This window comes from Leopardus geoffroyi, chromosome B3 (genome assembly GCF_018350155.1).
Source record: "Leopardus geoffroyi isolate Oge1 chromosome B3, O.geoffroyi_Oge1_pat1.0, whole genome shotgun sequence".
NCBI classification, from domain to species: Eukaryota; Metazoa; Chordata; class Mammalia; order Carnivora; family Felidae; genus Leopardus; species Leopardus geoffroyi.
This window is the reverse complement of record NC_059337.1, coordinates 46245257-46260413: the sequence shown is the minus strand read 5'-3', so window position 1 is coordinate 46260413 and position 15157 is coordinate 46245257. Positions and strand designations below refer to the sequence as shown.

The 15157-nt window shown below is 35.8% G+C and overlaps 1 protein-coding gene across 2 annotated transcripts in view; it reads right to left on the bottom strand.

The window, feature by feature from the left end:
- The window catches only part of ADAM10 (ADAM metallopeptidase domain 10), a 141474-nt gene that overhangs the window by 19380 nt on the left and 106937 nt on the right, over positions 1-15157 (bottom strand). For both annotated transcript variants that reach the window (XM_045449599.1, XM_045449600.1), the window contains exons 9-10: positions 13876-14039; positions 3687-3870 (exon numbers count right to left, since the gene is read on the bottom strand). In XM_045449599.1, the coding sequence (XP_045305555.1) occupies positions 3687-3870; positions 13876-14039 (348 nt within the window). The remainder of the gene's footprint in view (positions 1-3686; positions 3871-13875; positions 14040-15157) is intronic.

Genomic DNA, 15157 nt, shown 5'->3' with positions numbered 1-15157 from the left:
GTTTTTTTAATATATAACAGACTCCCTCTGTTTTTTTTATTTTTACACTATTTACTTGTTAAAGAAATTGGATCATTTTGTCTAATGGAATTTCCCACATTGTGTTTGGCTGACTGTATCCTAGCCAACAAATATTTTTTTTAAACGTATGTTAATTTTGTTCCTCAGCTAGACCCAAACTCCTTTAGGGAAGAACCACATATTATTTATATCTTTTGTATTCCCACAGAGCCTAGCCATATTGGATCAAATCTTGGCTCATTAAAGCTAGACAGTCTGGTCTAAACATGGTGAATAATTTTAGAAAAAATTTTAGGGTCTTTTAAAGTTCTTTAATTTTGTCAATGGGGCTTAAAATCGAAAGAGGAATGTTACTCTTTTAAGTTCATAAAATCACAGAACTTTAGCATCTGTGGGGAAATGATAAAAATCAAATGTCTTCACTTTACTGAAAAGAAAACTAAGTTTCAGAGAGCCTGTGACTTGCTGTAAACACACGCTCCAGTATGGGCAAATAGCAGACCAGACCCAGGATTCTGAGATCTAAAATTTCATGCTCTGCTCTTTCTGCTACATCAAATCAATGTGGGAAACAGTTGTAGCACAACTGTTGTAGTTGTAGGCTTCAAATTGAGAACTGAGTAAATAGAAGGGAACACATCTTAAACACAAGGCATATCTGAATCCAAACTATTCTAGAAAGACTAGCTTTGTATTTGGAAAGTGCATTCTTATCCTTAACCACATCAAATATTAAAGGAAATCTTAGAGCTAACTGAAGTTCTATCCGTCTCTTTCATTTTATACCACCTCTTTTGTTCTCTAAAACTAGAAGCATGCACATGGACATATATACCAAGTAAATAAAAATGATTTTTCTAAGGTCTAGTAATAATCATTTCAGAATTCATGTGACATGTAATTCAGGAAAAAAGGAAAAATGATCAAGTTAGAAAACCTCTGATGCAATATTTACTACACATTGGTTTTTATCTCACACAGAAATATTATCTCAAATAAGCTATAACACATAGGGGAGCAAATTTAATTTAATTTAAATGCAAAAATTATAATATATACATATCTCGTTACAATTTAAGAAATTTTCCTACCATAAGACCTATAAAACAATATCTCATTTTTAAAAGACCACTTCAATCAGAAAGTTTATTGTGACAACCCGGTTTACAAATGAACAATCTCTGCAGCACTTCTACATTAAGAAGTTTTAGAGAAACTACCAGTGATAACAACAATGGTAACATGAGTGTAATTTTAATATGCCCTTTTAAAACAAATAGAAGGCCTTAAAAGAAAAAGCCAATCAAAATAAGTAAAAGTTGAAATTTGGACCTGACCAAAATTTTATTTTTCTGGGAATGATTCTGGGAAGAGGATAAAATGACAAGCTACAGAATGGGAAAAAATATTTGCAGATCAATATCTGACAAAGGACTAGTATCTAGGCTGTGTAAAGAAGTCTTAAAACTCGACGCCTAGGTGGCTGAGCTGGTTAAGCTTCTGACTTCAGTTCAGGTCATGATCTCATGGCTCGTGAGTTTGAGCTGTCAGCACAGAGCCCGCTTCAGGTCCTCTGTCTCCCTCTCTCTCGCCCATTCCCCTCTGGTGTTCTCTCTCTCTCTCTCTCTCTCTCTCACACACACACAATAAACAAACAAACAAACATACTTAAAAAAAAAAAAAAACTCTTAAAACTCAACAGAAAAAAAAAACCAGTGAGAAATGGCCACGAAACATGGACATTTCACCAAAGAAGATATACAGATGGCAAATAAGGACATGAAAAGATGATCAACATTTTTACTCACCAGAAAAATACAAATACAAAAACCACAACACAATATCACTGTCTTATCAGAATGGATAAAATAAAAACAGTAAAAATGCCAAAAGCTGGCAAAGATACAGAGAGAGCAGATCACTTATACATTGCTGATAGGAACCTAAACCAATACGTCCACGCTGGAAAACACTTTGAGAGTTCTGTATAAATAAGAGCAAACAATTACTATTTGATCCACTAACTGGATTTGGGGGCATTTATCCCAGAGAAATTAAACCTTTATGTTCACATAAAAAACCTGCACATAAATGTTTATAGCTGCTTTCTGCATAATAGCCAGAAACTGAAGACAGCCCAGACAGCCTTTAACAGGTGAGTGGTTTAGACAAACTGTGGAACATCCATACCATTGAACACTACTCAGCAATAAAGACAAACTCCTGATACAGATAACAATTTGAATGCATCTTCAGGGAATTATGCTGAGTGAGAAAAAGCCAATCTCAAAAGGTTTATATATTATGTGATTCTATTTATCTAATATTTTTGCAGTGACAAAATTTTAGAAATGGAGAATAGTGAGGGAATTAGCAGGACGGAGGGAGGTGTGTTTGCCCTCAGGTAACTTACATCTTGTCAAACAGGACAGGAACCCAAACACACGTAATACAAGGTAGAATATTTAGAACACATTAAATGCCACAAGAGAAGCATAGCAGGTGAATGGACACACAAAATATGGTATATCCACATAACGGAATATTATTCAGCCATAAAAAGAATGGCATTCTGATACATGCTACAACTTGAATGCATGCTAAGTGACATAAGCCAGATATGGAAGGTCAAATATTGTCTGATCCCACCTATATGAGGTACCTAGAAATGGCAAATTCAGAGACAGAAAATAGATTAGAAGTTACCAAGAGCTAGGGAGAGAGGGAAGCAGGAATTACTGCTTAGTGATTGCACAATTTCTATCTGGAGGGATGAAAAAGTTTGGAAATGAATAGTGATGATGGTAGCACATCACTGTGAATGTACTTAATGCCACTGAATTATAACTTAAAATTAGTTTAGATACACATTTTGTGTATTTTTTATTTCTATTTATTTTATTTATATCATACATGTTTTATACCTTTTTTTCTTTACCATTAGAAAACAAGAATTTCATGGCAGCTTTATTCATATTGTCCAAACCTGAAGAGCCCAGGTGTTCATCAACAGAAGAGTGGATGAGTGAAGTGTGATATATTCATACAATGCAATACTAAGCAATCAAATAGAACAAAACACTAATGATGAATCTCAAAATATGCTGAATGAAAGCAGCATAAGGTTTTTCTTCCCACAAAAGAATAAAAACCATATGATTCCACTTATATGAAGTAAAACAAGCAAAATTTCTCTATAGTTAAATAAATCAGAATAATGGTTGCCTATGAGAGTGTCCTGGGGGGAAGAAAATGACCGGGAAGGGAAATGAAAGAACTTTCCGGAGTGACAGAAATATTCTCTATTTTGATAGGTGCTTAGGTTACACAGGTAAATACATTTGTCAAAGCTCATTAAATGGTGGACTTATGGTACAACATTTCACTTATGTTAATTAAAAAAAAAAAAAAAAAAAAAAAAAAGAACCACAAAGAATACTGAACTTTAGTCAATTATACAGGCTGAAGTATTTGGGAGTGAAGTACACTTATGTCTACAATCCACTTTACAACAAAAAACATGGATGGAGGGGATGGATAAGTTAATAAACAGTGACAGAGTAAATACAGCAGAGTTGTAATAGTTATTAAATGCAGATGGTAGGTGCATGGGTGTTTCAAATTTTCTGAATGTTTGAAAATATATGTTGGGAAAATATACATACCAACAAAACAGTTGTTTCTCTTCTTCTCAAGAACTTGGCTTATATTTCTAATACTACAGAGTGAGAATTTATTGTTGTTAAGTTTGTCCCCGGATGTTGCTCTTGCATACATGATGTAATTGCCATTTTCTTTTTGTCCTAAATTCTTAGATTCTCCTGGAGTGCACTCTGTTCCAGAATCATGCTGCCAAACAGAATATAGAGTTACATAAACAGGAAGTAAAATAAGGTTTTTGGGTCATCTGACTGAATGTAATTTTCTCACCAGAAGAACAATGGAAGCTTGTGGACTCTCCTGTAAAAAAAGATCCTACAATTGTTTTAGACTGTGAGAAGGAAAACAATTTGCTCTTTTAGGTGTCCTGTCTTAGAAGGGAAGGAAAAATGAGTGCAGGTCTAGCCACAACAATTTATAGCTCTGTAAATAGGGAGTAGAATGGAGGACAAACCATGATAAAGTCTATCAAAAATAAGCTCACCATGCACCACTATGTTTATTGCAGCATTATTTACAATTAGCCAAATTATGGAAGCAACCCAAATGTCCACTGACAGATGAATGGATAAAGATGTTGTACATATATACAACGGAATATTATTTAGCAATAAAAAATGAAATCTTGCCATTTGCAACAACATGGATTAAGCTGGAGAGTATAATGCTAAGTGAAGTAAGTCAGTCAGAGAAAGACAAATACCATATGAATTCACTCATGTGGAATTTAAGAAACAAAAGAAATGAACAAAGAGAGGAGGGAAAGAGAGAGAAAGTGAGAGACAAACCAAGAAACAGACTCTTAACTTCAGAGAACAAACTGATAGTTACCAGAGGGGAGGTGGGCAGGGGGGTGTGGATGGAATAGGTGAAGGGGATTAAGAGTACACTTATCACAATGAACACTGAGTAGTGTATGGAATTGCTGAATCACTGTATTGTCCACCTGAAACTAATATAACAGTGTATGTTAACTCCACTGGAATTAAAATTAAAAACAATAAAAATGAAAAAAAAAATAAGCTTGCCTACTTTCAAAACTAGTAACAGGAAAATAAACTTAAAATGACTATTCTTTAACACATATGACATTCTTTAACATATATGACATTCTTTACTATGACTAGTTCAGAGAACACAGAGGTGGGGAAAAACAGGAAACAAAACAGAATGGCATGAGGCTAAGTACATACAAGATAGACATCAAAGAGAGTTGACTTATTAACTAAGTACATAAAAAAGATAAGTAAATGCTATTTTTAAATGAAAATTAAGAAAAGCTAAGAGGTAAAACTAAAACACTGTTTTCAGAATAAAACAGGAGACATACATGTATATGTACACAAAATATTTATGGTGTTGGCAAATATTACTGAAGTATCAGATACATACAGAAAAGTGCAAAGTACCAACTATAGCTCCATGAGTTTTCTCAAAGTAAATACTCTTAGGTGAGATTAACTAACAGAATACTACCAGATCACAGAAGCTTCCCCCTCCTTCCTTCCTGCCCCAGGAGGTATACATTAAAAAAACAAACAAACAAACAAACCAGGGCACCTGGGGGGCTCAGTTGGTTAAGCATCGGACTTCAGCTCAGGGCATGATCTCACAGTTCAAGAGTTCGAGCCCCGCATTCGGGCTCTGTGCTGACAGCTCAGAGCCTGGAGCCTGCTTTGGATTCTGTGTCTCCCTCTCTCTCTCTCCCTCCCCTACTCCTGTTCTGTCAGTCTGTCTGTCTCAAAACTAAACAAACATTAAAAAACAAACAAACAAACCTCACAATGCTCCTGAAACAACAAGGCAGAACTTGTCAGAAAGGGTGAACATATTTGGGTCCTAGAGTAAAGTTCTTCTATTTAATTAAATTGTCATTTGAATACAATTCTACCCTCCAGAAAGAAAGAATGCCCAAGGGCATTCTGTTTGTTCTTGGAGCCCATCTAAGTTACTTTCATTTTCTACTCCCTAATCTGAAGCAACTATTTTTTTTTAAGATTTACTATTATTATTATTATTATTATTATTATTATTATTTTATTTTATTTTTTTTTTTTTTTATGTAGGTCATCTCTACACCCAGGATGGGACTTGAACTTACAATCCCAAGATCGTGTTACATGCTCTTCCAACTGAGCCAGCCAGGCAACCCTTGAAGCAACTTAAAAAGCAACTTAAAAATAAGACCTCTACTATCACATTTATTCTTTATGATACCTCCTGCTGTTCTCCTGAACCTACATTCAGCATTTAACAATTCTTTACTGTTCTCCAATATTAGCTTGCTTTATATTTTCATTCTATAGAATTCAATTTGGTTTATGATAATATAGGACACTGGAATTATTCTCAGCATTAGAATTTTAGAAAAAGAAAATAAATCCCAGTACTGTATAACTCTTGATATTATCACAAAATATTTTATACATTTCAATTCAATAAATATTAGCATGTGTCCAGTATCCTAGGAGGAACTAAAACAGAGTATAAAAATACAAGGATGAGTTAAGCACTATCCCTAGCCCTTGAAGGCCTTACAATCTACTTTAAAGAGATAGCATATTTTGATATCCCTGCCTAGTTTCTTTGTCCCATAAATCCATTACAGGTTAATGAAGAGTGCCTGGCTGGCTCAGTTGGTAGAGTGTGTGACTTTTTTTTTTTTTTTTTTTTTTTTTTTTATTTATTATTGAGAGACAGAGACAGACAAAGCATGAGCAGGGGAGGGGCCGAGAGACGGGGAGACACAGAATCCGAAGCAGGCTCCAGGCTGTGAACTGTCAGCACAGAGCCCGATGCGGGGCTGGAACTCACAAACCACGAGATCATGACCTGAGCCGAAGTCGGACGCTTAACCAACTGAGCCACCCAGGCGCCCCTAGAGTGTGTGACTCTTAATCTTGGGGTCGTGAATTCAAGCCCCACATTGGGCACAGAGCTTGCTTGTATACATTATTTACTTGCTTGTATACATACATACAAACAAACAGGTATCACTAATCAATTATTACCTAACTAGCCCAAAGGACATTGTAATCGATCATTCTTAATGGCAATGGAAAGAGTAACAGGTTATAAACGAGACTACCAGCTATTTGTATTTGTCATCCTCACAACAGGGGACAAACAAACACACCAATAATCAAAACATACAACAGAATATACAGGCTATCTTGACCGTACCCCAAAAAGTGCTGAGAGTTCAAACAGTTTTACAAAGAAACTCTAATCTTAGTTTGACAAGAAAACGGAAAAACTTTTCTCTGACTGTAAAAACAATACATACTCTTTTAGAAAATTTAGAAAATATAGATTAAAATTTTCAATCATAATCAACCAACCATAATAACTACTATTAACAGTTCGGTCCACAGTATTTCTGACCTGACTTGTACCTAGTCATACCATATTTTAATGCAAAATTTGAACTATACCATTTGTACAGTTACATACATGGTTTCTTTCAGCTTAACAGTATAAGGCAAGCACTGATTTTTAAATGATTGCAGAGCATTCCAGGATACTTTCCTATTGTGGGGTCATTTAGGCTGCTTAAAATTTTTTGCTACTAAAAATGAAACTGCAGTGGGTACTTTTTATTTTTTAATGTACATAAATCTTTGACAGATTCTGCATTTTTCTTTTAGTTGGATTCCCAGTGGTAGTTTCTGATCAAAGATTTTAAGGGTCTTGATATCTACTGACAAGTAACTGAAAAAGGGGCTATATCAATTTATATTACATAATAACATGGATCAAGATTTCAGTAGGCAGAGATGGGAAGGAACTGGATTTCTGGCAGAAGGAAAATTTTCAAGGACTATGAATTACTTATTTTGACACGAGAAGGCAGTTAACACTGGAAATATACTTAAACCCAAATGATGGAAAGCCCTAAATGCTAAGATTAGGAAACTGTATCAGCAATATTAGCAGGTACAGGACATAAGGTTGTAAACACAAGTGACATGATCAAAACAATCAGAACTATAACCTAGACAAAGATTACTTTGGTAAGAGTAAACACATAACTTGCATACTGAGAGACAGAAACTAGTGTCATTATGATTATAACTTCCCAAAGTTTTAATGGTTAACAACAGGTGTGCAGTAAAGATTTGGGATAAGATAAATAAATAAAAGAGACAGTGTGAACCACTCAGAGAGAAAGTAGCACTGACAAAGTACAGATGTACAACAGGAGAGATAAAGACAGATTTCAGATAAAGATGTCAAAGGGGATCGGCTCAGGAATTTATGGTTCTGGCTGCTCTATTAAAGTACTTATAAATATTTACCCCACATAGGAATGGGGTGTGATTGAACATGGTAGAGTCATTAAAAGTAATCTCGTACGAGGAAAAGATAGCAGACTATGCAAAGAATGCGAACCAATTTATCCATTAAACAAAAAGCATTAAGTAATATGAAATTAATATACTAAAAAAAGAAAATCTCTGGCAGCTGGGTAGAGAACAGATTACACAGGAAATGAAGAGAACAGATTATAGATTCCCTACTCCACATGTGGTCTGCAGACCAGGGGCAGCTACAGCATCACCTGGGAGTGTCTTAAAAATTCAGAAACTTGCCTCCCCCAATGGAAATGGAATCTGTATTTTAAGATCCCTGGTAATTTGTATGCACATTAAAAATTGGGAGGCCCGAGGGGATGGAGAACTATTTATCATGCTACTGGAAGCCAAAAGAAAGCTGGAGTAGCCATACTTATATCAGACAAACTAGACTTTAAATTAAAGGCTGTAACAAGAGATGAAGAAGGACATTATATAATAGTTACAGGGTCTATCCATCAGGAAGAGCTAACAATTATAAATGTCTATGCGCCGAATACCGGAGCCCCCAAATATATAAAACAACTACTCATAAACATAAGCAACCTTATTGATAAGAATGTGGTAATTGCAGGGGACTTTAACACCCCACTTACAGAAATGGATAGATCATCTAGACACACGGTCAATAAAGAAACAAGGGCCCTGAATGAGACATTGGATCAGATGGACTTGACAGATATATTTAGAACTCTGCATCCCAAAGCAACAGAATATACTTTCTTCTCGAGTGCACATGGAACATTCTCCAAGATAGATCATATACTGGGTCACAAAACAGCCCTCCATAAGTTTACCAGAATTGAAATTATACCATGCATACTTTCAGACCACAATGCTATGAAGCTTGAAATCAACCACAGAAAAAAGTCTGGAAAACCTCCAAAAACATGGAGGTTAAAGAACACCCTACTAACGAATGAGTGGGTCAACCAGGCAATTAGAGAAGAAATAAAAAAATATATGGAAACAAACGAAAATGAAAATACAACAATCCAAACGCTTTGGGACGCAGCGAAGGCAGTCCTGAGAGGAAAATACATTGCAATCCAGGCCTATCTCAAGAAACAAGAAAAATCCCAAATACAAAATCTAACAGCACACCTAAAGGAAATGGAAGCAGAACAGCAAAGGCAGCCTAAACCCAGCAGAAGAAGAGAAATAATAAAGATAAGAGCAGAAATAAACAATATAGAGTCTAAAAAAACTGTAGAGCAGATCAACGAAACCAAGAGTTGGTTTTTTGAAAAAATAAACAAAATTGACAAACCTCTAGCCAGGCTTCTCAAAAAGAAAAGGGAGATGACCCAAATAGATAAAATCATGAATGAAAATGGAATTATTACAACCAATCCCTCAGAGATACAAACAATTATCAGGGAATACTATGAAAAATTATATGCCAACAAATTGGACAACCTGGAAGAAATGGACAAATTCCTGAACACCCACACTCTTCCAAAACTCAACCAGGAGGAAATAGAAAGCTTGAACAGACCCATAACCAGCGAAGAAATTGAATCGGTTATTAAAAATCTCCCAACAAATAAGAGTCCAGGACCAGATGGCTTCCCAGGGGAGTTCTACCAGACGTTTAAAGCAGAGATAATACCTATCCTTCTCAAGCTATTCCAAGAAATAGAAAGGGAAGGAAAACTTCCAGACTCATTCTATGAAGCCAGTATTACTTTGATTCCTAAACCAGACAGAGACCCAGTAAAAAAAGAGAACTACCGGCCAATATCCCTGATGAATACGGATGCAAAAATTCTCAATAAGATACTAGCAAATCGAATTCAACGGCATATAAAAAGAATTATTCACCATGATCAAGTGGGATTCATTCCTGGGATGCAGGGCTGGTTCAACATTCGCAAATCAATCAACGTGATACATCACATTAACAAAAAAAAAGAGAAGAACCATATGATCCTGTCAATCGATGCAGAAAAGGCCTTTGACAAAATCCAGCACCCTTTCTTAATAAAAACCCTTGAGAAAGTCGGGATAGAAGGAACATACTTAAAGATCATAAAAGCCATTTATGAAAAGCCCACAGCTAACATCATCCTCAACGGGGAAAAACTGAGAGCTTTTTCCCTGAGATCAGGAACACGACAGGGATGCCCACTCTCACCGCTGTTGTTTAACATAGTGCTGGAAGTTCTAGCATCAGCAATCAGACAACAAAAGGAAATCAAAGGCATCAAAATTGGCAAAGATGAAGTCAAGCTTTCGCTCTTTGCAGATGACATGATATTATACATGGAAAATCCGATAGACTCCACCAAAAGTCTGCTAGAATTGATACATGAATTCAGCAAAGTCGCAGGATACAAAATCAATGTACAGAAATCAGTTGCATTCTTATACACTAACAATGAAGCAACAGAAAGACAAATAAAGAAACTGATCCCATTCACAATTGCACCAAGAAGCATAAAATACCTAGGAATAAATCTAACCAAAGATGTAAAGGATCTGTATGCTGAAAACTATAGAAAGCTTACGAAGGAAATTGAAGAAGATTTAAAGAAATGGAAAGACATTCCCTGCTCATGGATTGGAAAAATAAATATTGTCAAAATGTCAATACTACCCAAAGCTATCTACACATTCAATGCAATCCCAATCAAAATTGCACCAGCATTCTTCTCGAAACTAGAACAAGCAATCCTAAAATTCATATGGAACCACAAAAGGCCCCGAATAGCCAAAGGAATTTTGAAGAAGACCAAAGCAGGAGGCATCACAATCCCAGACTTTAGCCTCTACTACAAAGCTGTCATCATCAAGACAGCATGGTATTGGCACAAAAACAGACACATAGACCAATGGAATAGAATAGAAACCCCAGATCTAGACCCACAAACGTATGGTCAACTCATCTTTGACAAAGCAGGAAAGAACATCCAATGGAAAAAAGACAGCCTCTTTAACAAATGGTGCTGGGAGAACTGGACAGCAACATGCAGAAGGTTGAAACTAGACCACTTTCTCACACCATTCACAAAAATAAACTCAAAATGGATAAAGGACCTGAATGTGAGACAGGAAACCATCAAAACCTTAGAGGAGAAAGCAGGAAAAGACCTCTCTGACCTCAGCCGTAGCAATCTCTTACTCGACACATCCCCAAAGGCAAGGGAATTAAAAGCAAAAGTGAATTACTGGGACCTTATAAAGATAAAAAGCTTCTGCACAGCAAAGGAAACAACCAACAAAACTAAAAGGCAACCAACGGAATGGGAAAAGATATTTGCAAATGACATATCGGACAAAGGGCTAGTATCCAGAATCTATAAAGAGCTCACCAAACTCCACACCCGAAAAACAAATAACCCAGTGAAGAAATGGGCAGAAAACATGAATGGACACTTCTCTAAAGAAGACATCCGGATGGCCAACAGGCACATGAAAAGATGTTCAGCGTCGCTCCTTATCAGGGAAATACAAATCAAAACCACACTCAGGTATCACCTCACGCCAGTCAGAGTGGCCAAAATGAACAAATCAGGAGACTATAGATGCTGGCGAGGATGTGGAGAAACGGGAACCCTCTTGCACTGTTGGTGGGAATGCAAATTGGTGCAGCCGCTCTGGAAAGCAGTGTGGAGGTTCCTCAGAAAATTAAAAATAGACCTACCCTATGACCCAGCAATAGCACTGCTAGGAATTTATCCAAGGGATACAGGAGTACTGATGCATAGGGGCACTTGTACCCCAATGTTCATAGCAGCACTCTCAACAATAGCCAAATTATGGAAAGAGCCTAAATGTCCATCAACTGATGAATGGATAAAGAAATTGTGGTTTATATACACAATGGAATACTACGTGGCAATGAGAAAAAATGAAATATGGCCTTTTGTAGCAACGTGGATGGAACTGGAGAGTGTGATGCTAAGTGAAATAAGCCATACAGAGAAAGACAGATACCATATGGTTTCACTCTTATGTGGATCCTGAGAAACGTAACAGGAACCCATGGGGGAGGGGGAGGAAAAAAGGAAAAAAAAAAAAAAAAAAAAGAGGTTAGAGTGGGAGAGAGCCAAAGCATAAGAGACTGTTAAAAACTGAGAACAAACTGAGGGTTGATGGGGGGTGGGAGGGAGGAGAGGGTGGGTGATGGGTATTGAGGAGGGCACCTTTTGGGATGAGCACTGGGTGTTTTATGGAAACCAATTTGGACAATAAATTTCATATATTATAAAAAATAAAAAAATAAATAAAAGAGAAAAAAAAATAAAAAAAAAAAAAAAATTGGGAGGCCCTAGACTAAAGGGCAGAGGAGTAGCTAAAGGATACCACAACTCCCCTAGTAAGGGCTGGAATCAAAGGGACTGGGAGAGAAAAGAGAATATTTACTTGCCCTTGAAAAAGCAAACTAACCATAAACAATAGTCCGATTACATAAAGAGAAACCACATTGGGTTTTGAACCTCTATAACGCTTTCAATATATATTGAAAAAAATATATATCGAACTCAAGAACAGAACAAACAAAAGAACAGATCATAGAAGCAGTCAAGAAGTAGAGAGATTGAACACATTTTAAACAGTTTATCCAAGAGCATTGATAATTATCAGTTTCTAACAGAGACTTAGAAGAATAAAGGCTTGCAACTTAATGAGATGGGACTTCCAGTTTACAAACTGGGAGAAAATTAGAGAAGTGCATTTGAGGATGTGAAGCTCCAAGTATTTACTGTTTTTCTAAACTCACAAAAACTTACATTTTTTTAAGTGATATGGTGCAAGTAAAATGAATTCATGTATAGCTGTCAAATGAAATTTTCTCAAATTTGTTATTTAATAAGCCTACCAAAATCACAAAGAGATTATCTTTCAGTATTTTGTATTTGTGTGTGCATTAAGCTTTAGGTCCCCTGAAAATCAATATAATTAACTGAGGACTAAATGATTCCAAAGAATTGTTAATTCTGTCAGGTATCATAACCACATCATGGTTATGTAAGAAAATGTTTATTTCTTTAGAAATGTATACTGAAATATGTAAGGATGAATAAATTTGCTTCTAATACCTTACAAAAAGAAAGAAATACAGAAAGGACATGTGGCAAAATCTTGATACCTGTTGCATCTGAATCAGAGACTGGCAGCCCATAGCCCATTTCTATATGGCGTAAGCTAAGAATGGTTTCCTCTGTTTAAAGAATTGTAAAAACAACAGAAAAACATGTATTGCCTCCAAAACCTAGAATGTTTACTAGCAGTCTCTTTACAGAAAAAGTGCTGATGCCTGCTCTGGACGATGGGCATGTAAGAATTTATTGTACCATCTTTCTCTACTTTTCTGTATGCTACAATTTTTCATACTGAAAAAATTTTAAATACCGCATTCCACTCCACACTCAAGATAAATCTACTAAACCACAGTAACGTTTTAACAGAAACCAAGCAAAAAAAAAAAAAAAAACACTCCAAGTTTGCAACATTCAAAATGTACTTTTAACAATGAAAAGTGATCCTCACTGAACACATATTTGAATGAATCACATACCAGGCACTGTTCTAGGATCAGCAGACAGAGAAGTGAATGAAACAGACAAAATTCCTTGCCTTCATAGAATCCTGCATTGTTATGCTTACTCTTCTTATTTGACTCACAAATATTCTACCTTCCTCCCTTTCCGTATTGTCAAGGACATTACTGTGTGTTCCAATATATAAAAACTAACATCAGTCAACTATACTTCAACTAAAAAAAATCCCTAAACATTCACATGTACTTGTTTTCAAAGCAAACAAACGAATCAATCAACATAAAAGCTAGGTTAGTAACTTTCTGAAAATCAAATAATTACACAATACTTACTGGAGATCCAAAGTTATGTCCAACTTCATGAGCAAAAGTAATGTGAGAGACTTTGGGGGGTACATGAGACCCATAGTTCTGAACAGTAATAATTCCAGTGTTTAAGGACTTCTTCTTACCATCTGAATACAGCTTACTTTTTTCACATATTCCTCCAGAGCTTCCTAATTCAGAACAGAAGATGGCTAAATTAGCATCTATTTACCCCTCAAAATAACTTTCTAATATATGCTATATTAAATTAAAACATTTTATATATCCCACTTATATCAAGTACTCAGAAGCTTTTTTAGTCCAAGATTAGGAAGTCATTTCAAGTAAGTTTTAGTGGTACACATAAAGAAAGTGCCAGGATGTAGAACAAGGCCCTTAATAAAATGTCCTTCATAATCGAAGTATTCCCCAATTTTTGCTCCCATCAATTTAGCAAAACAAGTATTTAAGCTTCTGTTAAATCTGAATATATCCGTATTTATGCTGTCAAAGCCTATATACCTTTTCATGTTAAAAAATTACATTTAATTTAAATGAAAGTTGAACAAAATATGCTCAAGTAGATTCTGAGAAAGTCACTTCTACAAATAATAGCAGTGATGCATAGGAGTATGTAATTCACTATCCTGAGAGGCAATACACAATATATTTTTTAAAAGAGAAAATAATTAGTGGTTGCCAGGGGCTGGTGGGCAAGTGAAGAGAAGGACAGGGAGAGATTTGTAAAAGGGTACAAATGTCCAGTTATAGAATGAGTAAGGTCAGAGCACCTGGGTGGCTCAGTTGGTTAGGCATCTGACTCTTGGTTTCGGCTCAGGTCATGATCTCACGATCTGTGAAATCAAGCCCCACATAGGGCTCTGTGCTGATAGCATGGAGTCTACTCTCTCCCTCTCTCTCTGCCCCTCCCCAGCTTGCACACACTCTCCTTCTCAAAATAAATAAAACTTTTTAAAAAAATTAAAAATAAAAAAATAGAAGGAATAAGGTCTAAGTAGCTAATGTATATATAACATGATGTGTATAGTTGATAACACTATATTGTACAAATGAAATTTGCAAAGAGTGTAGAACTTAAATATTCTCAACGAAAATAAACAAATAAATATGTGAGGTGATGGATGTGTTACTCAAGGGGAGGAAATCCTCTCACAATGTATATGAATATCAAATCATCATATTGTACACTTCAAATATCTTACTATTTTATTTGTCAATTACACCTCAATAAAGCAGAGGAAAAAAGAAAAGAATTATGTCCAGTAGGTAATAAAAAAAGGGGGTGGGT